Source organism: Nyctibius grandis, chromosome 1, assembly GCF_013368605.1.
Source record: "Nyctibius grandis isolate bNycGra1 chromosome 1, bNycGra1.pri, whole genome shotgun sequence".
Classification (NCBI taxonomy): Eukaryota; Metazoa; Chordata; class Aves; order Nyctibiiformes; family Nyctibiidae; genus Nyctibius; species Nyctibius grandis.
Window position 1 is genome coordinate 70,234 of NC_090658.1, and position 24,011 is coordinate 94,244.

Below are 24,011 nucleotides of genomic sequence, written 5' to 3' on the forward strand. Positions count from 1 at the left end.
TTAAAACCACCAAGAGCAGGAGCCAACTTAAACTTTGGTGAAACTCCCAACGACTGAAGGGCTGATACATAAAGCTGCACCGGCTAAGGCTTACCCTCCAGGCATTACACTGTTGTCTGGCTGAGAGTACATGACAAAGCAGATACCCAAACAGCTGCCGGCTCAATGCCATGTTTTACAAACTCCACACGACAAAACAAAACAACCCAAGGAGCATTTGCCACATCTTAGGCCAAGCCCCTCGGTGCAACAGTTAACCAGCAGCAGCCTCTCAATATTTTTCTTCTGCATGTTGGAAATATCTTACTCAATGTGATAACACAGCCTGGAGAAAAGAGTTTACAGCACTTCAGGCCAAGATTGCTATATCCATTTTAAAACGCAGGATTTTGCACAGAAATAATAAGCTGGGCAGGAGCTCAGACCTAAATCTTGCAAAAATGCCTGGGGGTCTTTAACAGCCACAAGCTCTTACTATTCATCTCAAATATCAAAAGAAAGCAGGCGTCTTGATCAGCACCGGACCCGGCTGCACATTCAATGCCCACTTAGAAAGAAAACTGCCAGCCACCTGCAGCAGCTTATACTTGCTTAGGGAAACACATCTCCCACTACCACCAGCGTTGCTTCACTGTAGCTTGTGACCTACCACAGCAGTGGATGATAAGACGTCAGGCAACAGAGTTGCACCTATGAATTCATGCCATCCAGCACAGCATTTTAATTGTGCCACTGACTACTTGGCAGTCTTACTGGTCTGTAGTTCCATTTTATTAGCTAGGTTTCAAGGTCACTTTTGGACTTTTGCTACAGCGTAGAAATAGATGTTATTTCTGTTCCAAAAACACAAAAGAAAGCGTCCAAATGAGAACATTCAGAGGCACAGGAAGCCAAAAATGCTAGATCAAAGGCTGCTTTCCTCCACCCATTAACACAGAGCCCTCGTAGCTGTCATAGTGCATACACGCTATTGCATTACTATAGCTAAATACAGGGTGTTACCTCTATTACAATTTCCAGAAAAATACTCATTTAGAACGAGTGTCAAATTCAAGGCTCACAGGACAGCCTTTCTGACAGCCAACTTCAAAAGCCTACAGTTAAGCAAAGCTGTTTTTTTAAGCTGCTTCACAACTCTGCTTCATCCTGAATTTGTAAGATGTGCTGTCAGATGCACCAGATACCAGCAAAGAAGCGGAGAGGAAGAATCCCTCTCAAAAGGGCAAGGAGATGCTACAAGAGCTCCAGGAGAACGAGACATATCTGCAGGATCAGGTGGTCTCACTTCCTCCACCAAGAGACAACCCCAGGTCGGGAATATCAGTGAACTTGAACCACGAGAAGCACCATACCTGAGTTATTCTCCATAACAGTGTAAATCAATTTGCAAACTCTCAGCAGCAGCATGACTTTCTTTTCAGGTGAATACATTTTCTGCATGGTCATGAACTTGACTTTAATCTTTTCAACATCCACAAAGTCTGGTGTCGGAACAAACACGCCCAGTTCCTGAGGATTCCTCTGCCGCACCAACTGCAGGTTTTCCTTTAGCTGTTTCCAAGAACCATCCGCAGTGTGAAACTCTTTCAACATCGCTTCAATGTGGCCCTTCAACGGCTTCAGAATGCACTTATGCATGGCCTTCTCCAGGACAACATCTGCAACGGGAAAACACAAGTCCAGCTGACTTCCTCCTCTAAAGCAGAGCCAGTATTAATATAACCATTCCCAAAAGAGACACTGTAGAGCAAAACCTACTTGCTAAGGCCTATTTATTATACAAGCTGAGTTTCCAGATGTTTGTTAACAAGAAAACAAAAGGCAGAGCAGAATCTGTGTTCCATTTTCATTTATGGCCATGTAGTAAATACAAAAAAAACCAAAACCACAGAGAGACAAGAGACTGTCACAAAAAAAAAAAAAAGAAAAAAGCCAGCTGTGGCTCCAGTTAACATTTTCTTTTGTTGGCCAGAAGTCTCCGAGTTTTATTTTACTTTCAGCTTAGACTCAAACTCCCAAACTTAAAGTAAAACAGAGTCAAAACCATAACTTTTGTCTGCTTTGGCATGAAAGCCCGTCCTTTTTGCATAGTTTCTATCAGAAACTATAACTCAACCAAGGTCTCCTAAAACTTGGCTCAACTTTGTCAAGATCTTTATGCAGTTGGACAGATTATGGGCTTTAAACTATAAATGAAAACCAGGCTGTGTTTGTCCAGCTTCGGATTTCATCATCCAAGCTTATATACAGCTTTGTCATCAATTTTGAAGTTCTTTGTTTGGCAGTAGTGTGCACGTGGCACAGTAACCACTAACAGTTCTTTTTTTTTATTCTTTGTTCTACTCAAGTTTTTCTTTAACAGTCATTCTCCATTTTCAAAGTACAGACCACATCAACAGAGAAAGCTCTTTGCTAAACATTTTTTCTGCAAACCCTTACTTTATAAGCTAATTTCCTCTCCCACTCAGCGTCCCTATGGCAGCATAGCTTACATTAATAATTAGCTTACATCAATTATTTGTATCATTGTGAACTCCCACAGGCACAAAAGAAACTGGAGACCCTTCAGCCTGGCCACTGCACCAACACCCTCACGGTGGGGCAGGACCGGAGCCTGGAGGCAGCAGATGTTCTAGAGGAGCACAGGGACCAAGAGCAGGAAGAGAAGAGACCCTGTCTCTGCTAGATCACACGTTTAATCAAGGTAGCAGTGGACGTTCCTGCTACTAGTGGTGACTCATTAAAATTTCATTAAACCTCATGCCCCTTCCAGGTTCTTTGCCTGTTCCTATGTGTTTTTCTTAGACCACAGTCTCTTTTCTTTTCTCCCCACCTTCACTTTTTATTTTTTTTAATTGCAGACTGTTTTTAAGGCTCAGGATTTACACACACACACACACACACCCCCTCCAAACAAGCATTACCTACTTCGGTTTTCTTGCTTTTGCTTTATGCTTTCATTAATCTTATCCCTGTTTTCAGCCATTTTTCCTTTTGGGTCTTCATACCTCTCTTTCCCATGGAAACATGCCCTTCACACACTCCTCCTCTTAGGATGCCTTTGCTTCATACGTGGCATTTATCCTGTGTTTGTCTGGCATGCAATTCCCAAACGTCCAACTCCACTGGGAGCTCCCACCTCCCCTGTCCCAATTCTGCTGGGGCTTCTGTAGCTTCTCTTGCCATTTTCCCCTCCTGAGACCCTGATGGAGGTAGCAAAGTTGTGTCTGCTTCGTTCCCGGGCGCGCTCTCACAATGGAGACTGCAAAAGCTGCTGGAAGGGAGAGTGTGAACGTGAGGAGCAGCATTTGCCCTCTGATTTTCTAGGTTTCCCTATGGCCACCAGTAAAGTCATAACCAGTCTGACACGTGTTCTTGATGGCCTGTCACACAGCGTGAAGGGTGGATCCAGCCTTCCACCGGACCAGAGCCACCAGTTATAAGTAACAAGTGGCAACGTTTCAAATGACTGATCCTTCTCTATTGTACTTAGTAGGACCACACAATCGCTACTGACAGCACCTCCGAACCCAGCCAGGAAAGCAGAAGCATCACCCTTCTGCGCAGTGACAGGAACCGCCTCTCCCTGCCACCAAAGCCATCCTCAGGGCTCATGGGGCAGAAATGTTTTTCCACCAAGAAAAATGCACCGATCTCACCCGTGGGCATGTTACCTAGCTAAATTTCTAGAGGGTACTCATAGTTCCTTGCTAGCTTCACTGATGATGATGATTTTCTTTTTCTTTTTTTGACAATTCAGCTTACTTTATTTATTCCTACTGCCTGTTCAGTTTTTTAAGCAGCAAAAACACCAACTGCTTTGCTTTTAAGTGGGACACCTCTGCAGCTTGCATTCCAACCTCCTGGTCTCGTTTAAGTCAAAATTAAAACAGTCGGTGCTGCCAAACATTACGTTGAGCAATAAGACTCTCTATCCCCATGAAATTTTAACTCCCACAGGCTTCCACTGGAAGTTCTGCACATGAACAGTTAGCGTCAGCCATCCTTCATCTCAACAAAGTGGGGTCACCACCACATTTGGTCACAGGAGGCTCAATAAATTGTAAAGAATTCAGCGCGGATCCTCAGAGCCCTTGGTCTGATAATGAGGGAGCACCAAGTCTGGGACGGGAGATCAGAAAACTCAGTACGCTTCTGTGAGTGGTCCCTGCAGGCTCCAGGCTGGAGCTGGTTGAGCTGCTGCCTGCAGTATGAGCATGGAGGGAGCTGCAGAAGCAGTCCCTCCCCAGAGGCTACAGGAACTGGATGCTGCTGGGAGGGGAAATTCCTCCACAGAACCCCAGTCCTCGGCTGGGGCCAGGCTTGTTATCTGCAGGCAAGAAGTGGAAGCCTTCAGTCTTCTGCCCTCAACCCTTAGTAAGCCAGTGCCACTTCCACAGCTTCCCATACAGATGAATCCCACAGACTGCACAGAGTGTTTATGGCTGTGCAAGATGGCAAGGAGGTGTTCTGTCATATTTACAATTCGTCACAGGCTCCAAAAACAGCGCCTGGAAATTGCTTTGAAATTTACTCAATCACATTGCGTAATTTCTCCGGGAACTTAAATCGATTTGAAGCAGCACAGAGGAAGAGAGCAGATAACTCACGTGTCTGTGCTCAAAGCTCCACACAGCATCCAAGGACTTATTGCTGAAGGCTGTTCCTAATGGCTTCTGGGCTGTTAACACCATCAGGTAAATAAAAATAGGGTGGGATATTTAGTAAAGCATCCTTCAGTGCTGTTCAGTGACTATACTACTGCTAACAGGATACAACGGAAATAAAGTACACATAGCTGTGGTTCCAAAGAGATGCTAACTGCCTCGGCTTGGTAAGGGTGAGAGAAACTGTCATTTTAGTGCAGCATGCTCGCACAGAACTAGCCAGCAAACAAGGAAGTGACTAAGATATGACAGTGTGTCACACGTTGTTGCTGTTGTTTTAAAAAACAAAACACAACCAAAAAAACCACCAAACCAAACAAACCCAAACCAACACACAATCTTTTCTTCTTCCTGATGAATTCTCATCACAGACATAATAACAACAGAGTTCTGCCCTCAGGTAAAAAGTGGCAAATTCTAGCAAGCTGATGCGGCCAACAACATAGCAAGATTGGTAAGGACTGGACTTTTTTTAACGGTCAATAACAACACCCACATGTATCCTAATTAATATAAAGCATATATAAATATTTGTATTATTATTAAAGCCTAGAAGGACAGCATTTCTTGTGATCTGCATCTTAGACCAATGTTCAGTGTCACAAGACGCCTATAAGCATGTTTGGATCAGACCATCCGACTATTTACCCTTTCTTCTGGACTGCCGTTACTGGCCCCTTTCAGAGAAAGGTGTTTCTGGATACGATCCCACAAAACAATTCCCAGCCAGCAGCAGCTTTTGCTGTTTAACTTCTAATGGCCATAAAAAAGTATTGGAGGGTGTCACAGGCAAATCAGTGTCTAAGTTGTGAACTGAGGACTGATCCTTTGCGTTAACATCTCTGTATATTTCTCAGATCCAAATCGGCAACAAAAATTCCTGTTTACTTCAGCATACACAAAGTGTTTTCAAATATCTTCCCAGGATGCTAAATACTCCAAAATCAAAACAGACACTCTTCAGATTTATTTTTTTAATTGAATATCGTTTGAGCTGAGTGCCATGTAGCGTTCCTGAAACGATACTTATAATTAGCCTCTAGCCTCAAAAGGGGAACTGGAAATGCTTTGATAAATGAATTGTAAAGCCCAGCTAGTTTCGCTGTGACTTGTGGAAACACATCTGTATCCTGTGCTGACATGCTATTTTGTTCTGCTGCAAACCACACAAGTCTGCATCTAGAGAGGACAACATATTAGTCACCGCCAGTGTCCTTACGCAGCCTCCTTACAACCCTCGCTGCCTGAAATTGCAGGCACGCTCTCACCTTCTCCAGGCTGTCAGTTCACCTGCTACCAACTGCTGTTATTCCACTGAGATTACCTGTCAGATTCCAGTCCCTGGATGTACACACAGGCCCTGTTTATCACCTGCGATGGCCAAACCATTCATTAGTAAAAGAAGGGCTCAGTAAGAGCCTGAGCGAGACTGGGAACCGTCACAAAAATAACGATAATCTGCACAACCCTGGAAAGAGAGGCAGGACTGAGGTGGGCGATGGATAGGTGGGGATGGCAGAAGTTGAGCAACTAGGGAAGAAAGGTCTCTAGGGTAAACCTCCCCTCGTTTTACCTACACAGAGCACACCAATCAGTCACAGAACTATCTGTGCTAGGTTTGTTTTGCTTTAATCAGCCTTGGGTTAATTAAAACTCGCACTATGGCTGTGTGGCAAACACACATCTTCTCTTAATGAAGCAGTCACAAAATAAATCAAAGGGGTGGTCGGGAAAGGGAAAACCAAATCCTCTGCCTCTGCTCAGCGCTTTTACCACTGCTTCTTACTTGCCCTATGCCCCTGCTCCCGTAATAAAAGGAGGAGCACTGGGGGACACGTCAGTCGGCCTCAACTCGACATGAAAAGATACCAGGATGCAATAAAGGGTAGGGTGATGGGACACCAAAACAAATGTACAAGCACCTAAAAAGTAACACAGTGCTAAAAACCAGCCAACATGAGTTTTTCAAGAAGAATCATTGGCATACCATTCTAATTCCTTTAAGAGGATAATTGGATCAGTGAAGAAGAGGGGAGCAGGGAGCGGGCTGTATCTTAACCTTTTTGAGACCCATAACCCTATTCCATGCAACTTTCCTATAAGCAAACAAGGGAAATGTTGTCTTGCTGTAATTACCATAAGGTGGCTGCATGAACAGGTGCATAAAATACTGCTCTGAGCACCCAATTATCAATAGTTTACTGTCAAAAAAGACAGATACTTGAAAAGAGGTACCATGGGGGTCAGCCCTGAGCTTTAGTCTATTTAGTATTTTCATTAAAAATTTGGATGATAAAGCAGAGAGTTCACATACAAAACCTGCATGTGATGTCATGGCGATGGTGGGAGAAGGGCATCACCAGTCCTTTGCAGACTGGTTTAAAGTTACCTTTGTAAGTGGGAAAGAAGCCTAAAGCTAACATGACAAAAATCTCATAAGAATAAAACTAAAACATTGCCTCTCAGCAAGAGGAATACAAAGGCAAAAGCGCTTCTCAGAGAAGCCTCCCTCAGAGCGGCTGGCACACCGGCTCCCAAGGGGAACGGGCTACGCTCCTCTGAACAACCTCCAGCTCCGTCTGCCTGCAACTCCTCCATACAGACCCAAACCCCTGCGACAAGGCGTGTCCTGCCACTAAAGGGTCAACACGTTCTCTCCATGCCTCTTTTAACATTCAGTATTTAAAAATCAGATACGCATTAGAAATACCAAACAAATAACAGGCAGTATTGTTCAGGCACCGTGCCACGTGATCAGTTAATACCTTATAGCCAAATTATTTAAACCAGTCATTTCTTGGGCTAGGCCAAGATTCGGGCATTGAGACTGAAGCAGTTCAGGTGTTAGATCCCACCTGGTGATCACCTGGCGAAGTGATGACAGTCAACTTGACTCCTTTCTGTTCACAGCCAGGAAAAGAAGAAACACAAATAAAAACTCCTGAACATTTGCTATTCAAGCAGCTGTGGACTATCAGGGTCTCCTCTGACCAGTCCAGGTCTTCATTCTGTGGATACATATTCAGGTGTGGATGACTTTAAAAATACTTTGCATTCATCCTTAAACAATAAAAAGCCATGTGCCTTCGTCTTGATTCTGTCCCAACACTGGGAATCCCATTGTTTCAGTAAGGGTTAACAGCCTACGGTGCTGTTAGGAGGCACCTGGCAGGAATAATTAGAAGCGTTGATGCGCATTCTCCCGATGATTTGGCAGAAGTTAAACAATTTGATATGTCCCCTGTCTGGGAAATTTAAAAGATCTCCCACAGGAGTCTTTTGCTTGCCGGAGTCTGGGAAGTCCACGATGCAGCTCTACAAGAAAAGCTACGCTATCACAAAGATCATTACACAGACCCAGGAGAAAGCCCCAAGCACCGAGGGCTTCGCTAAGCCTGGGGGATGCTGCTCTAGCACGTACCGAAATTCAGGAGACAACGGCGGGATGAGGTGAAGCCTGGCTGCCCCCGAACTGGGGACCGGCGGCAGCAGCTCTGCTGGGTGGGAAAGGGAGCGAGGGCTGGCTCCAGCTCCCCTCTGCAGAGGCACGACTGGCCCGGGCAGCTCAGAGGCCCCAACATTTTCTGCAGGCCCCGCCGGCACCAGCTGCGGGGTCCGAGTCGCGGGCGAAGCTGCTGTTGAGCAAGTGTCCCCAGCAGGGCACGGCCGCTGCGGCCTGCTCTGACCCGGCAGCCATCAGGCCTGACTGCAGCCTCGCAGCCCCGACGCTGGCTTGCCACCGCCGTGGGACAGCACACGACAGACAGACAGAAGGAGCACACATAATAAAAGTGTCGAGAGGAAAAACCCACACCACCAAAATGTAAACTGACAAGAGGGGAAAAATGACCGCTCACAAAGTCAGAATTCAGGCTGCAATTCCGTACTGAAATAGTCAAGCAACCCCACGGATAATAGGCAGGGCTACATCATAAAATGTTCTCTACAGGGATGACTAAATCTTGCTGTCACATAGTTATCTGCTTAGATCAGCACATCTGATGCTCCTGATCCACTGTGGTTGTTTGCAGGCTCAAGCCACAGGCAGTAGACGATTCAAAAGCAAGTTCTTCCTTTGTTTAAACTACCCCACTTTATAAATTAATTGCATTTAATCACATGATCAAAGCCAGACCTTGTCACTGAAGAAAACCAATGTAGTTATTATATTTCATAGCTTATGCTACTCCAAACTACTGAAACATTTAAAAGCAGCCAGCACACTTTGCCAGTCCTCAGAGACCCACAGTCTGATTCAACCACACCCTTACGATGAAAAGTACAAGTCAAACTAAGCTTCACAAAATACAATCAAACTAGATCTGTATTTGTCAAATACCCAGTACTCTGCACAAACCCAGGCAAAAATGCGCCTGCACCACCACTCAATTCACCATTTTTTTCTTCCACAAAACACCCACATAATATTATTATTCTCGTGAGAACATTACTCATCTGTCTCTGAAAGAGTCTCGATTTCAAGGACGCTCTTGGTAGTGTTATCTTTGCTTTAGCAGTGCTTGTTACTTTTGCTTGGCTTTGTGTAAATGAAGTTGAGGCTGTGCGAGAATACTTCCTCTCGGTCAAGGACAGACAGAAATGTCAACATAAAATCACCCTTTAGCCCCAGAGAAAGAACTATCTGCCAATTTTACACCGGGCCAACTGTTGTGACGCTGGGGTACGAGAGAAAAACAAGCAAATTAGGACTGAAGTGAGCTCACAAGGAAAGTATTCTGCCCGAGGGATGTTTACCTCCTAAACGTGGCTTATAGGCTCTTTTACAAATACTGCTCAGACTCAGCAAGATAGAGGGCAGCCAGATTTTATGCAGCAACAATGATTTCACTTCTGTGGATACACAAGTCTCTCTCTGTTGTTAAAATGTATTCAAACATATAGCTCATCTGCAACCGTTTACAAACACGTACACGTAACAGAGAGGTACAGAAAACCCGAGATTAGCAGCCTCTTGTCTCTCTTGCACATGTTTGTTTTTTTAAAACTCTCACATATCTTTTTATTTAGCTTCAAGTGTAGGGACAGTGCAGTTTTGCTAGGAGTAAACGAGAATGTTTAGAAGAATGAGATTTATGTCAAAAGTAAGTTGCTACAAAAAGTCTCTCTGCTCTTAGCTGCCACTGGTTTTTAATAAATTCTAGTTTTACAGCTACAATCCATATGGTTAAAATTGGCACAGTTTTGGTCCAAGCATCGAGAACTATTTCAGCCCAATTCAGGGAAAAATAGATGTGTGCCAGCAAAGAAAGGATTCTGTATTGCTAAGAGTACAGCAGCTAAAAAAAAAAAAAAAAACAATAATCAGAGGTAAAAAGTCCACATTGCAGCTATTTTAAGGGTACCTTTTTATGAACAACTTGGTAGCATAGTTCTGAGTTGCTAGAGTGATTGGGGGCAGGGGGGTGCGTGGGGTTGTTTTGTTTCAAGACTCAAATACTCACTGGCTCGAACTCCGCTAGCAAAGTCAACCCCACCTTTGCAAACTGGCACAAAGACCACTGCTATAAACACAGATCACACATTTTCACCTTCCCCCAAAACACAGGACAGTGTTTCTTACCTATTTGGTCCTCGGGAATCAGCGATTCGATTGGGGGATCAAGTTCGGAGCTTTGGGACAAATAGTTCTTGACTTGGGTCATGAACTGCCGAATCGTTTGCAGCATATCAGTGCTGGAAACATGGCACTCCTTGTTTTCCTGTAGAAAGCTGATGTAGTCCTGCACTAGGCATCCAAAATAAGTGCGTTTGTCCTGGGACATCTCTGCAATTTTCTTAATCATCCTCTTTTCAGGTGTCATGAAGGAACTGAAAACTCCACTGACTTTCCGTAGCTGAGATTTCACAATCTTGGGGAGAACAAACGAACTGTTTCTTTTCTTCTTGGGCTTCAAGGGGGGTGCCATGCTCTCCTGGTCGCTTTCCCCCTCAAAATCCTCCAGGCTGCTGTTAGTGTCCCCCTCATAGCCAAACAGCGGCATGCTCCGATCGAAGTCCAGCGAGTCAGACGAGGAGGTGGAAATGCTCATGTCGCTCAGCCTCTGCCTGCCTCCATTCCACGGTATGTGTGACTCAGAGCTGGGAGCTACCGTCTTTGGAGCAGCTGCAGGAGCCGGCTCAGGCAGGGTTTCACCTGGAACGCCAGCAGCTTCGGGCACACGCGCCGAGCTGCAGCCAGGTCGAGTCACTGCTGCGGTCTTCGAGCTACCTTCCACCTCTGAGCAAACAGCCTGCTTCTTCAGCCGAGGAGGCGGAATAGGGGTTGGTTTATTCTGCAGCAAATCCAAGCCTCTCTCTTTCTTATGGTTGACTGTTTCTGGCATGCTCGCCTGCTTTATAGTCCTGGAAAGCTGCGGACTCGTGAGGATGCTATTAATAGAAGGAGGTGGCGGCCGGGGCGGGGGGGAGCGAGGCCTCGCTGTGCCATTCACGTCTTGAGCTCTGGGGCTCTGCCTTTTCAGACTTCCACTGACGTCCTGGCTGTGCACTTTTAAGAAGAGTGGATTAATGAAACACAGCGCTCCGTTGGTCTGGCTGCACTCCAGCTCCGAAGGCGTTCTGGTTCGTATAGAATGCACTCCATTTATAAGGCAGAGCTGACGCGAGTCTTTACAAGCACTGTCCAAAGGCACAGGCCTACGGGGAGGCGAAGGATCTGGGGGGGTGCTGTTAGCCGGGGAGCTCCAAAAGTCTGAAAATCATCATTGCGTTAACGTAAGAATGCAAAACAGCATGCAGATAGCTTTCAGAGCATTCAGCTCAGCATCCCCAGTTTCAAGTACTAAGAAATTCAGACAAGCTTTTATTAATTCAAGGGGGAAAAAAATTCCAAGTGAACCAGACATAACTGCATGCTACACTCCTGGGGCTGCTCTTACTCATTTATAAATATCACGACCCATGCATAGTTTCCAATCAGCCCACTGAACTAAGCTTAATAAACTGAGAATCAAATAAAGGAATGGAGACTGTAACACAGTAATTCTTACCAACTTCAGACTGAAATGAACATAAACTACTCACTAGCGTCTCAGGAGAAATGAGCCTAGATTCTCAGCTGGTATTAATAGGCTCACTCCATTAAAGACAACAGTTAGGCTCATTTACACCAGCTGATGGTCACTGATGGCCACCTGTGGCAACGCAACAAAAATTTTGGTTTGGTTTCTTTTGATAGCGAGCAAATGAAACTACATATGGAACGACAGCTCACGTTTTGCTGTGGTGGGCCTACACATAATCTTTAGCTATGCAGACCAAATGCTCGCGTCTCTTTAAGAGCACTGGCCTGCAGCCCTGCCTTTGCAATGGTGGCACGGTTTGCCCGAGGTTTTGGACGCTCGACAGCACATAAATAGACCGAACGTGCAGTCCCACGCCAGCAGTGTGGAAAACCCCGTGCTAAAACAGCAAGTTTCAGCTGCAGCCTCTACACTTGTCCCAGCAAAGCATCAGCATGTTTGTGAAACTGAGTCAACGGTAAAGCCCATCAGCTCCTGAAAGTATGAGGGCTGAAACCAGACGAGCCCTTGAGGACACCGATCGGACTGAAATAAGGGAGGAATGCCAGAGGAGAGAGATTTTGCTAAAATTTGCCAATCTTGACATGGCCCCTTTTCCTATAGTGTCAAGATGCCTCATTTTGGCTGCTGAGCAATGACACCCGGGCCCAACTGCATGAATGCCCAGCACTCCCCAACAGGGTCCATGACAGCTGTGTCTTGCCTATGGGGCAGATGACAAGAAATGGCCCCTGGTGAGAGGCCACTGCCAGAGAACACACGTAGGCACAGGCATATTTCTCTACATAGTCATGCAATGCCGCTGTTGCTTTCCAGCTCCATGACTTCACATCCTGCCTGCAGATCCCTCAGACGACTGGCCAGCGTGCCTGGCACGTGTGCTGTTGCAAACACACATGATGTAAGCGCCGCTGCAGGTGAAACACAAAAGATTCCCTCTCTCAGCCTCTCATGTTCAGCACGTGAAACCTTACAGGTTGGCAACAGCCTTGAAACCTTTACCACCGGTTCTTCTTCCTGGTGTGGTTTGCTGGGCTACATGCTGCTGACCTGCCTTGGGCAATCCTCCCTCTAAGCCTACAGCATCACAGAGCTCTGACAGGAGCTACAACCCTCTGTGTTCAGACCAGGGTGTTTTGTGCCTACATGTTGCTTAAGGAAAGCTCACACTTAACAGGAAGGGCCTTTGGGAGTTTTTAGGCATCTCTTGGGTCCACAGCATTGAAGGGCTGACTTCCTGGTGTGCTCTTTTGCACGTGGACACCTAAAACTCCATCAAAATCTCAACTTTGTTGTCTGGTTTTTGCTCACAGAAACTGTGCTCTTACTCTGGTATATAGTAGGTAACTGATCCCGAATACACCAACCACACAGTTAGACACTGACCCATCAGTCTCCTCCTTAGCTTTCAAACATATTAGCTTAAAGAAACAACGCACACAATGTAGACAGACACTGTTCAAGAGCAAGACTAACTCTGCAGCAAGTAGGCCACGGTGCTCTCAAGTACTGAGGACAAAGACAGTGTGGTTAGTCTAGAGAGCTTGCTCAACACCACCATTCTCTCCTATGGAGAAACTCACCTCATGTTACTTCAAGGCTTCCAGGTGTCCCAGGGAGACTGTCTTCACTACACTGTATCCCAGTCAGACCTTTTTTTTTTCCTGTCCAAACATTCACCTAATCAACAGTTCCCTGTTTGCCTTTATTCCCCTGAAAATCCATGCTTTAATCTAATTACCTAAACCTGCAGACACACAGTGCAGAAGTCATTTTTCTCCTCTCTAAAAGAAATCCCTTAATTGCATTGCTACTGCAGCAAAAAAAATGCAAAGCAGTGCAGTACTTCCCTGTGTATGGCTTTGCTGTAAAGTCCCACCAAATAGTTCTAGAGAGCCTCGTGGTAACACTCTGATTTAGCGAGGATCCGTTTCTAAACCAAAGATGATTCAAAAATCTACTGGGACAAAGACTGCTGACAGTCCACCCTCCCTTCCTGCAAAAGGAAATGAGGCCAGTCAGCCCTTAGCATGAGTTGCTCAACAATTCATCTGGGTGGAGGCCACGTTTCAACTCCTGCCAGGCTCTGTGTCTCCTGCAAGCTCAAGGTACGTTTTACAATGAGCCTGTATTTGGTTGCAGCAGTCAAGCGATGCAAGGACATGTCCTTGCATTTTCTTTTGTTGTTTTAAAAATTTCACCAATCCAATGTGCACGGATACGTGCAGATCCTATGTATACACTCCTCCTTTTATTAATATACTACTGCACTGAGCCGCTGATCTCAAAAATCACCAGTCTGAGATCACATGTCAATCTGAACAGAAGCTTTATTAACAGTGAACCTCAGTTCCTACACTCTCCTGGCAACCCCAGCAAATTATCAAGATAGTGCCTGCTACGTGAGCCCGCAGCCAACATTAGCCCTTGGAGGAGAAGCTACATCAAACCTCTGTCTGGGGATTGTTAAGACTTGCTTTGCCCAAGGGCTGCCCAGAGAGGGGAGAGGAGAAGGAAGGAAGGAAACAGCACTAACAAAAATATCACAGAAGGCACAGAGGGAAGGAAGAGCACCAGGGTCACCATCTGGCAAGCACAAGGTTTGGCCTTCCCAATACGAGAAGCTGCTTTTCTAAATGAAATCCATATCATCACTGGCCAATACGAACTACCTACTGGTATAGACTATTTCTTCAAGCTACAGGGAACGACATCTATGTAGAGAGCTACTTACTCAGTCCAAGCTGAGCAATCTCTTCCAGTTCAGCTTCTGTCTTTGCTGCAGCAATAGCATGAGGCAACTTCAGGGTGAATGGAAGGACATCCCTGTTGTCAAAGAGAAAAACAAATATGGTTTTCACAACAACATCCATAATTTTAAAAGCATTTGTTTTCAACACTGGCAGTGGCTAAGCTCTGATTGTTATTTTCTTCTTGAGCTGTGGCAGGTGGCAAGAGCCTTAAACACAGAGCACGCAGTGAAAACATTACCAAGCCCAAGGCTCCTTTACATTGGAAAGCAGTGTGAAGTGCAAATGACAGCCAAGTCCCCAGGACTCTCTTTAGGCTCATTGCCACAGAGCCATCCAATATTTTCTCCCGTTACAGCAGAAGCTTTCACACCTGGTCTTTTACAAGCATACCACTGAGATGCAAAAGTGCTATCTGCCCTTAAGCTTCAGTGAAGCTTCTTATTTTCTGACTATGCTGTTGATTGCTCTCAAAGGTGAATTCCAGTTCTCAGAATAAAAAAATTAAATGAGTACTTGGGCAGCTATCCTAAAAATTTCTAAGCTCGGATGCTACTCTGTCCTAGGCTGAAAATACACTTCATTTAAGAAAGTCTTTATAATTTATTCTCATATGTGGTTTCTCTTCACTGCATACTGTAAGATCAATGGATGTTTAAAAAGGGAGATGCCTGAATGCATGAACAATAACACAAGCCAAATCCAGGGTAAAAAGCTTTCAGACAGATTTTAAGGGACAGAAGGACTTAACCATATGTACATTGCATGAGTACTACCACCAACCAATACTACACCTCTTGCCTGCCCAGTTGGTACCGATACACCCTCAAACAACAGTGCATGCTAAACTGGAAAACCTGTGGTGTAAGTACCTATGCAACTGAGAGTAAATGAGAACAAACAGAGCACAGGAATCCTACATACAACTGGTGTCAGCATAATTGACATCGTTGTAGCACAGGAAGATAGTGGGGTTTTATCACACGAATATTCTCTATGTTGTATGTTAACTTGTTGAAAAGGCAGGATCACAGAATGCCACTCAAATTCAAATCAAGCATACGCACGAGACTGATAACACTAGCTAAAAAGGATTTGAAAGGACACTTTCAACATTGTACCACAGATAATCTAGAGTCTAGAACATCATCATGGACTCAGTCCATAGACAGGTAACCCTTGGCTCCTCATACAAATTGACAGGGTATCTAGTGCAAGAATTCCCTGTGGTTTTAGGAAATCCTCCTGGTTTTGCTGTGATGTACCAAATGGCACTCTCACACGATAGCTACCTATCTGCTTCCCTAAGAGGTCTATCCATTTTCCTCCTGCACCCCCAGCAATCCTAGACTGCTGCCCGAAGACGACAAGGATGCAGGGTAGATGCTGCCACTTAAGAAACATTAGGCAAACAAACACAATGTTTCTCCATTGAATGGGGAAATAAGCATCCGCTTCCAAAAGCATACCCACAATCAAAGAGTGGGCTCCATTTACGGACATCTCCAGACAGGTCTGCAGCTGAAGTTGTATTTATTACTGGTACCTGTGGATGGGTTTGCAGCTAAAGTTGTGTTTAAGAAGATGCACTGGGAAAGCTTTAACACCATGCCTAAGTTGTGATCGCCACTCTTTTCCCTTCCTTCCCCTTCCCCAAAGGGCAACAAGAAAAGGAACAGACCAACGAACAGGTGAAGAGCCTGGTTATGCAGTTTTGTATGGGCGTCCTGAATGGGAGGCCTGACTGCAGCAGGATACTGAATTCACACCTGGCTGACTGAAATACCATTAGGAAAATTAAAGCCACTTTGCAGAGGCTTACTTTTAGCAAATGCGAAGCAACCTGGAAAAGGGATAAACTAATACAAAGAAATCTACACTTGCTGCAAGCTGCTCCCTGTAGGCATCAGAGGGAATTTACCAGAGCCTGGCTAGCACAGAGCTGAAAGGGTGACAAGCTAAGGAATCTCTCATCATTAAACTGCTTTTACATGCAGTTTCAGCTCATTTCTCATCCGAGTGCTGACCAATTCCTGATGTGGTATAAGTGCTTCCTTCATCACACGCAGGTACAGCTCGGCAAAACGGAGGCCTGTAACAAAGGGGGTCTAGATGCTTCTCCACCACAAACAAAACCAATAAGCACAGCAACCTAAGTGCGTCCCTAGCGAGTGTTTCCCACACCAGAAGTCACCACTGTCAGCACTAATTAGCAATCTCGTTGCAGTAAAAGGTCCAAGACCATCAAAGTTGCCTCTCCCCTCTTCCTTCAGAAAATGTGCAGACGTGCAGTTTGGCCATGTCCTGTCTGTGAACAAATGTAAGGCTTGGGCATCAGTCTGGAAGTTTTCACTAGCAAACTGAAGTCAAATTGAAAACAACTTAAAAATAAAAAAACACCAGCTATTTTTTCTCTGCATACTACCTGGAAAACAAGTCGAACCATAAACTGGGAAGCTGACGAGGCCATTTTTGTTCACAATTTACATCCACATCTCTCAGTTGTCATATTCTACAGTGTGATCTGAAATTTTTCCATTATGCTCCAAAAATGCTTTTTACTATCAATTCCAAGAAATGGACATTGCAAGATAGTTCATGGTGCTTATTGAATGAGCTACAGTTAAGAAAGCATTACGAGATATCAGCTAAAGTGAAGTTCAAGTTGGCAACACCTCACAGCTGGCTGGGTAACAGAACACCAGCCTTCCAATAACCAGTACCAAATAAGACAGAGACTTGCTTCCAATTCTCATCTCTTATTTCTCCCATTACCTTCCAAGACTACCCAGGAATATTTGTAGTTTGGCAACATAAATATCACGCTGAACCAAGTCCTTGAGACTCTGTTTTTCAAGACAGTCTAGCAAATGTGACTCGGAACATAACACCATCTTACCTGCTAATACAGTAGAAAGCAATGAGCCTGAATAAATCAGCAAAACTTATTCCAGACCCCTCCAAGGAAAACGCTGCCAAGAAAGTTACAAGAGTGAAAGAATCACACATGTATCCATCATTTCTTAGAAAAGCTTATTAAAATGCATGTCAGGTTTTTGCACAAAATTAGTAAGTTTGCACCATCAAACTAGCTACTGTTTGGTTAAGGGAAAAACAACTGTTTGGAGGAGTACATGTCTCTGCTAAAGGCATTTTCAAAAATATACTGATAGTCTTGGGGGTTGGTTTGCTTTTGTATTCCAAACATATGGTCTAATTCCTGGGAAACAGATCAACTGTGATTAGAATTGCACAACGTTTTGCTAATAGGCAATAAATCAATAACTGAGACTTTTTTTTTGCCCAGTGTACTAATATACCTAATTTTAAACCTCTTATTTCCTCCTCTTGCATTCCATCCTACTCACTTGTCTTCTCCCCCGATGTGTTAGCACCTAATGGGAGATGATAAATTTTCATTCACTTCAAGAAAACATTTAACCTGAAAACCCTTTAAAAAACCCCAGACAATTCTGTTTCATGCCATTGCCTTGCACAGCGGGGGAGGAAGACATGAGCAATACCTTTCATTTTTTTCCCACTTCATACTGTTGTTTGTTACTGATATAAATACTTGTCCACAGTAATAATGACGTAAAAGTGATTGCCACCTCACATTAAGCTCTCTCTGATTCCAGTGGCAGATCTCAGCCAACACCTAGAAACATCAAGCAGAAGCAGCTCCTAAAGTGAAACAATCTAAGTCTTTCACCTCTGGATATAACTGAGACCAGAACAGAAGGAACAGCATTTCTGAAATGTGATGGTAATGTTAAGACAGGTTCCTGAAGCGCACGAACGCTGGTCTCTTGCAGCCCCAGACAGCTTCTCCAGAGGGGTGGATGTGAAGTCTGTGATTGCTTCAGCCCATCCCCGAGTTAGAAAAGCCAGATCACGGGTGTGAATCTCCACACGGCTGGTGTGGTGCACACACTGACACTGTTTCATGGGCAGAGGAATGCTTTTGAAATTAATCTCCCAAGGATAGTATTTCCACTGCTGCAGACACTTCAGGCATCTGGCCTGAAACAAGGCAGACTCCGTGCTTGGTGGGGAAAGCCAAAAGCCACGCAGCAGCTTTGGATACTTCAGCAACGCTTCTCAGCGAGTGGCAAAGTTGTGGTTTTGTCAGTACTCCACGCGGTAAGGCCAGCTCCCCGACGCCCAGGTTCCAGGGCTACTGACTACAAAGTCTGCACGTAAACCTGGGGAAAACTTAAACCAGGTACTGATCTTTTATCCAACCTGTACACCGAAGGACAGGTCAACCTGGTCATTTACGTGCCCAGAAAAAGGGATTTCTTTCAGACAGACACTAACAATGCAGACAGTAAGAGTGCAGGTGATCTGGGGGCAGGCTAAGAGAAGATGAGTGTTCAGATTCCTGACTACAATTAAAACCTCAGCTATGACTGGTGAGTAAAAGCATCAGTAGATGCTTCCCCCTTGCGGTAAAATTTTATTCATGAAAGACAATATATTATTATTTTATTTTCTAGATGGGAGAGAGGGAATTCATTAGTGTAACAAGCCTACAAACACAGCCTTAGATCACACTTAGATCAGCTATCATTCATAGCTTTCTCTTCTCCTTGTTTGTAAGTGGAACCAAAACCAGACACATGGAATTAACTTTTTGTTGCTGGGGGCAGGGAAGGGAGAGGTAAAAAGGAAAAACTCAACAAAAATTATCTCAGTTTACTAATAGAAATAGAAGTTCACTACAGACCCTCTGCTTCAGGGAAGTTTAACTGAAGTTGTTGCAGATTTTCTCCAGTTTTCACTTTCTTGTTAAAATGAACTATTTGCTCCACTTGCAGTCTCCACACTACATACGCTCACCAGCTGCAGCTTCCTTTTCTCATTCCTGTATCTCAAGCGTACTTTTCACACCCTCCCTCTAAAGAGGTGAGGGCAGTATTGTTTTGAAACTGACTGGAACTCTAACAACATTTGCTCATTTCTATTAGAAAACAAATATAGTTGGAATTAAAAAAGAAAAATCATTGATCTCGCATCAGAAACAGTTCCAAAGGGTTAAAATCCATCTCGTTATTACACTAAAAACCAACCAACCAAAACCAAACAAAAAACAACAACAAAACCCACCACACACAAGTGTGTAGACAGAGCAAGCTCGTGACAGAGTCGCCTCCAAGAACAGTCCCCGAGTACAAGGAAATGCAATGACATTTCATTGACAGCAGACAGTGTTTCTCCAGAAGAGGATACCTGCCCATAATAACAACGAATCCTGGATTCAGCAAGGTACATAACAGAAATGTTCCAGTTGTATCCAGCACAGACTTACATTTCTGTATACCTTCCCTTCTCCAGGATGTGCCTGACCCACTCGCAGAGCCCCCCGCAGAGAGCACTGTAGGCAGTCTGTGACACTATTTGCGTGACTTTGGGTATCTTCTGCTGTGGGTTCCACCAATGCAGAGTGCTCCTGGCTCATACAGGGTGACAAAGAGCTGAAAAGAACGTAACTCACAACTTACTGTATGTGCTTTCTTTTATTGCAAATTCTTTTAGGCAGGACCCACAGTCACTGGGCAGGCGCAGAGAGATGACTTTCTTCTGCAGTCTTGCAGATTTCCTAACCAGAAATATCTGTTGTGGAGAAGGCAAAAGGACACGGTTTTAGCTTCATCACAGATGCCTTAATCGAGACAGATTATAGACAAAAGGAACTGGAACAACTTCATAATCTCTGCTCTATATAAAACGTCTCAAAATTTTACTCGGTTGTTACTGTACCAGGTCCAACAGCTTGGTGTAAAATGGCAGGAGAACATTTAGAAAAGCGTCTCACCCTTGTATAACACAGACACATGACACCAAGTCCATTATGCCCTTCTCTGAGCTCTCCAGTTTAACACCCAGCAAATCCCAGGCCTTGAGTCAAGCCGCAGAGTCTGTAGGAGACTGATGATGGAGGGCTCCTGTGTCCCACCAGCCCATTCATGCAGTCCTTCACACAAGGACGGAGGCAGCATTAGAAACATGCCATCAGCCTCATCCAAGCAGACAGGGCCTGGTTTCCATCCTAGCAACTTTAATGCAGGCACCAGTGGAGGATAAAATGCTGACACTTTCCATTTATCTATTGCTTTCTTGTTATGGGGGAAAAACATCTGTTACATACAACCCTGGTTAGCAAGGTCCAGCTGTGGAGCTGTAATTGCAGCAGTCCAGTTCTCAGCTCCAGAGGACCCCAAACTAGTCCCCCAATGTATCAGCCCAGGTAATGGGTCACACTCCAACAGGTCCAGCTGCCAAGCGCTCAGGAAGGCCTCATCTGGATTACCCAAGGAACAGAAGAAATGGGGGTGGGATGTTGGTCAGTTGGTTGGTTTGGTTTTTAGTCTGGTTGGTTTGAGTGTTTTGGTGTGTTTTGGGTTTTGTTTGTTTGTTTGGGGTTTTTTGTGTGTGGTTTTTTTGGTGTGTGTTTGTTTTTTTTTAAACACTTGCATCAAATAAATTGAAATGTAACTTCTTACCCCAGGAGGCTGGGCCTGCAGAATTTCCACGGCTTCAGCATCATTCAGACCAAGCTGCAGCCACACAGTGTGAGTATGGAGGAGCTTGTCCAGTATGCTTAGCTTGTTGGATAGGCTGTCATATCCAGAGTCCCGGGGGCAGCTTTTTACATCATTTTTCTCAGGAGAGACATTATCCATGTCCTTTACTAGACTGTGAAAAATTAAAAAAAAAAAAAGTTAGACACGCTAACCTCCTATAAACAGTCACTCAGTTCAGCAAACAGAGTTATCACAAAGCTAAGGGCATTGCTGGCACCCTGGACTGTTATTTCTCCTACTGAGAATTCATATAATTAGTATACACAAAAAATTATCTTATCCGTAAGATTTCTTTCTTCCACTTGTCCTCAGTTTAACAGCTAGCCCTAAGATAAGCCTTAGCATTCTTCTATTAGCTTGTTGAAATTTGGCAACCACTTCAGAAAAATCTGTTCAATGCTCTGACAATGGAGCAACCCACCACCTGCTGGCGATCGCTGCACCAAACACAAGCACCTTCTCCGTTTGCTTGTAGGGTTTATTTTCACAACAGAAGACCACAAAGTAGCGTCACTTCATCCTATCTCCAGACTACTGTCTCTGCTCCACCAGCCCTGTCATTTTTGCAGCTGCGTTCCCCTCTGCATCTTTGTTCCCCTCTGCTAATGAGCTGTCAGAGACCTCAGTCAGGAGAAAAGAAACAGAACAAAGAAAATAATAAAAAAAAAGACAATAAAATTTTTTTTTAAAAAAAAAAGGTTAAGTCCCACAAATAACCCTCCCTAAGGCACAGCTTCATTAAGAAATCATCCTAAGTGGTAGTAATTGTTTATGGTCCATGCTCTAAACTCTCTAAATATTTACATATTCGCCATTTTGTCATGAAAGGTCCTTACCTCACATTTTAGTACTACACTTCCCAGGATCAGAAGCAAGTAAGGAATTGTATATTTACGCTCCTAATTCTTTGGCTCTGCATTGACTCCTGTGTGAGGAATAAAGGCTAAGCTAAGTGTGAATGTGGCAAACTAATGTAAGGTTAAAATTTATTAGGGGCAGGACAGCTAAAGTTACTGCTGAATTCAGTAATGAAGTACAGTCCTTGGAGGCCACAGGTACTTGTTATGCATTAAAAATCCAAATAAACGGAATACTTTGAGAACTCCTTTTGTTATGCAAAGCTTCACCATCATTCATGTGATACAGAACACCCAGTACCATCGCACGTGTGCTGCTGGTTCAAATTCCTCATTTCTGAGCCAGAAGTACATCCTGTGATTCTTCCAGTGCTAGAAATCACTCCACAGCAGTTACTCTGGTAACAGCTTCCTGATGACAGCATTGAGCACAGACACAAACACCCTGCAAGCTCCAGTTCTGACTCGCTGAGATGTCAGGCGCAGGAGCTGCGTTCTCCCTACAGACCTTTTCTGACAGCACAGGAGGCCCTGAGCGGCAGAGGGCAATGCAGCTGCACTTCTCCACCACAAACTGTCTCGCAGCTCCTTTGAACTTTATATTTTGGACAGGCAGTAAGCATCATTAACAGCATTTACCACCTCCATTATGCCAGCTACCGTACCCACAGCAAGTGGGAAGAGACTTCACAAGGGCAGGAGCACTGAATACATAGAAACAAACAGAAAAATCTGCCCCTCCCGGCCCAAAAAAAACCCCCAACCCCAAACCAAAACCCACCAACCAAACAACAAACCACCCCAAACAACCTAACTGCTTTTTTCTAGCTTTGGTCAGCAACTTGCAGCATCTCTGGGCAGGGCTAGAAAGGAAAGTAAATGGGGTAGAGAACTTTCACTGCACGATCAGATAAGAACAGGCACAATCATGCAAACTTTTCATTACCTGGATTAATTATCACTACCAGATCACCTGTGTGTCCCTCCCTTTTTGGACTCTTTCTCTATTTGCTTATTTATGATGTGATGCCTTTTAGATTTGCAAGGCATCTAAGATGCAGGTGATTCTCCCTCCCCGAGTGCCAAAAGCTGTCAGTAACTGCCAATACGCCTTCAAGGGGCACAAAATGCACAGAAACGTGTTGTGTGCAGAAGGGAAGTAGCGCTTACACCAGTTACGACAGGGCTCCGAAACTGCCGCAATAGGAATCCTGGGTTCCCCTTTCAACCACAGTCCCTGCAGAACTTACTGTTGTAATGTATGAATCTCCACAATAGTCAAATTATGAATCACAAAAGCGTTTTCATGAGCTGTACCTCCAGTAAATATTGCTCAGAAACTTTCCACTCACCTTCAGAGCCAGTTAGCAACGTTACAAACGTTGTGGCAAAGTGCAAGTTATACATTGACGCTGGCTGTGGGCTTAACTAGGTACAGCTTATTTCCATTCCTTGGTCACGAGGTGGAAACCAAACATGTTGCAGAGGGAATACGTCTGAGAGGGAAAAATTTTTTGCCTACAAAATGAAGTTACATCACATGCAAAAGAAGGTGCATGACTGGTATCAGCTATAAATTCTTTACTGTGAGGGTGGTGAGACACTGGAAGAGGTTGCCCAGAGAAGCTGTGGCTGCCACCTCCCTGGCAGTGTTCAAGGCCAGGTTGGATGGGGCTGGGAGCAACCTGGTCTGGTGGAAGGTGTCCCTGCCCATGGCAGGGGGGTTGGAACTAGATGGTCTTTAAGGTCCCTTCCAACCCAAACCATTCTATGACTCTATGACTATAAGGACTGGCACTGCTTCCTACCACGAAACAACCTAAAGCTAGTAAGTGTTTACACATGTATGTAGGGTCACAGTGTTCCTCTTCAGTATGGCTGGCTTAATGTTGTCAAACACACCCAAACCGTTATAAATCGGAAGACTAATCTGAACAGGGAGCTGTTGGGTTTTGGAACCTCCAGGTACTCACAAGCACAATCCCTCCCACATGCTGAGATCTGAGGAGGAATGCAGCTTCTGAGCCCACACCTTACTGACCTAGACATACCTGCACCTCCTTGTTGCAGCTGCTTCTGCCCCCTCAAGAAACAAGCCACAGATTAC

At 44.7% G+C, this 24,011-nt stretch overlaps 1 protein-coding gene across 5 annotated transcripts in view; it reads right to left on the reverse strand.

Moving 5' to 3' along the window:
* RIN2 (Ras and Rab interactor 2) overlaps window positions 1-24,011 on the reverse strand; it is a 76,979-nt gene that overhangs the window by 8,506 nt on the left and 44,462 nt on the right. For all 5 annotated transcript variants that reach the window (XM_068407174.1, XM_068407173.1, XM_068407181.1 and 2 more), the window contains 6 exons: window positions 20,967-21,159; window positions 19,965-20,076; window positions 17,360-17,432; window positions 14,445-14,536; window positions 10,249-11,379; window positions 1,353-1,658 (listed from right to left, as the gene is read on the reverse strand). In XM_068407174.1, the coding sequence (XP_068263275.1) occupies window positions 1,353-1,658; window positions 10,249-11,379; window positions 14,445-14,536; window positions 17,360-17,432; window positions 19,965-20,076; window positions 20,967-21,159 (1,907 nt within the window). The remainder of the gene's footprint in view (window positions 1-1,352; window positions 1,659-10,248; window positions 11,380-14,444; window positions 14,537-17,359; window positions 17,433-19,964; window positions 20,077-20,966; window positions 21,160-24,011) is intronic.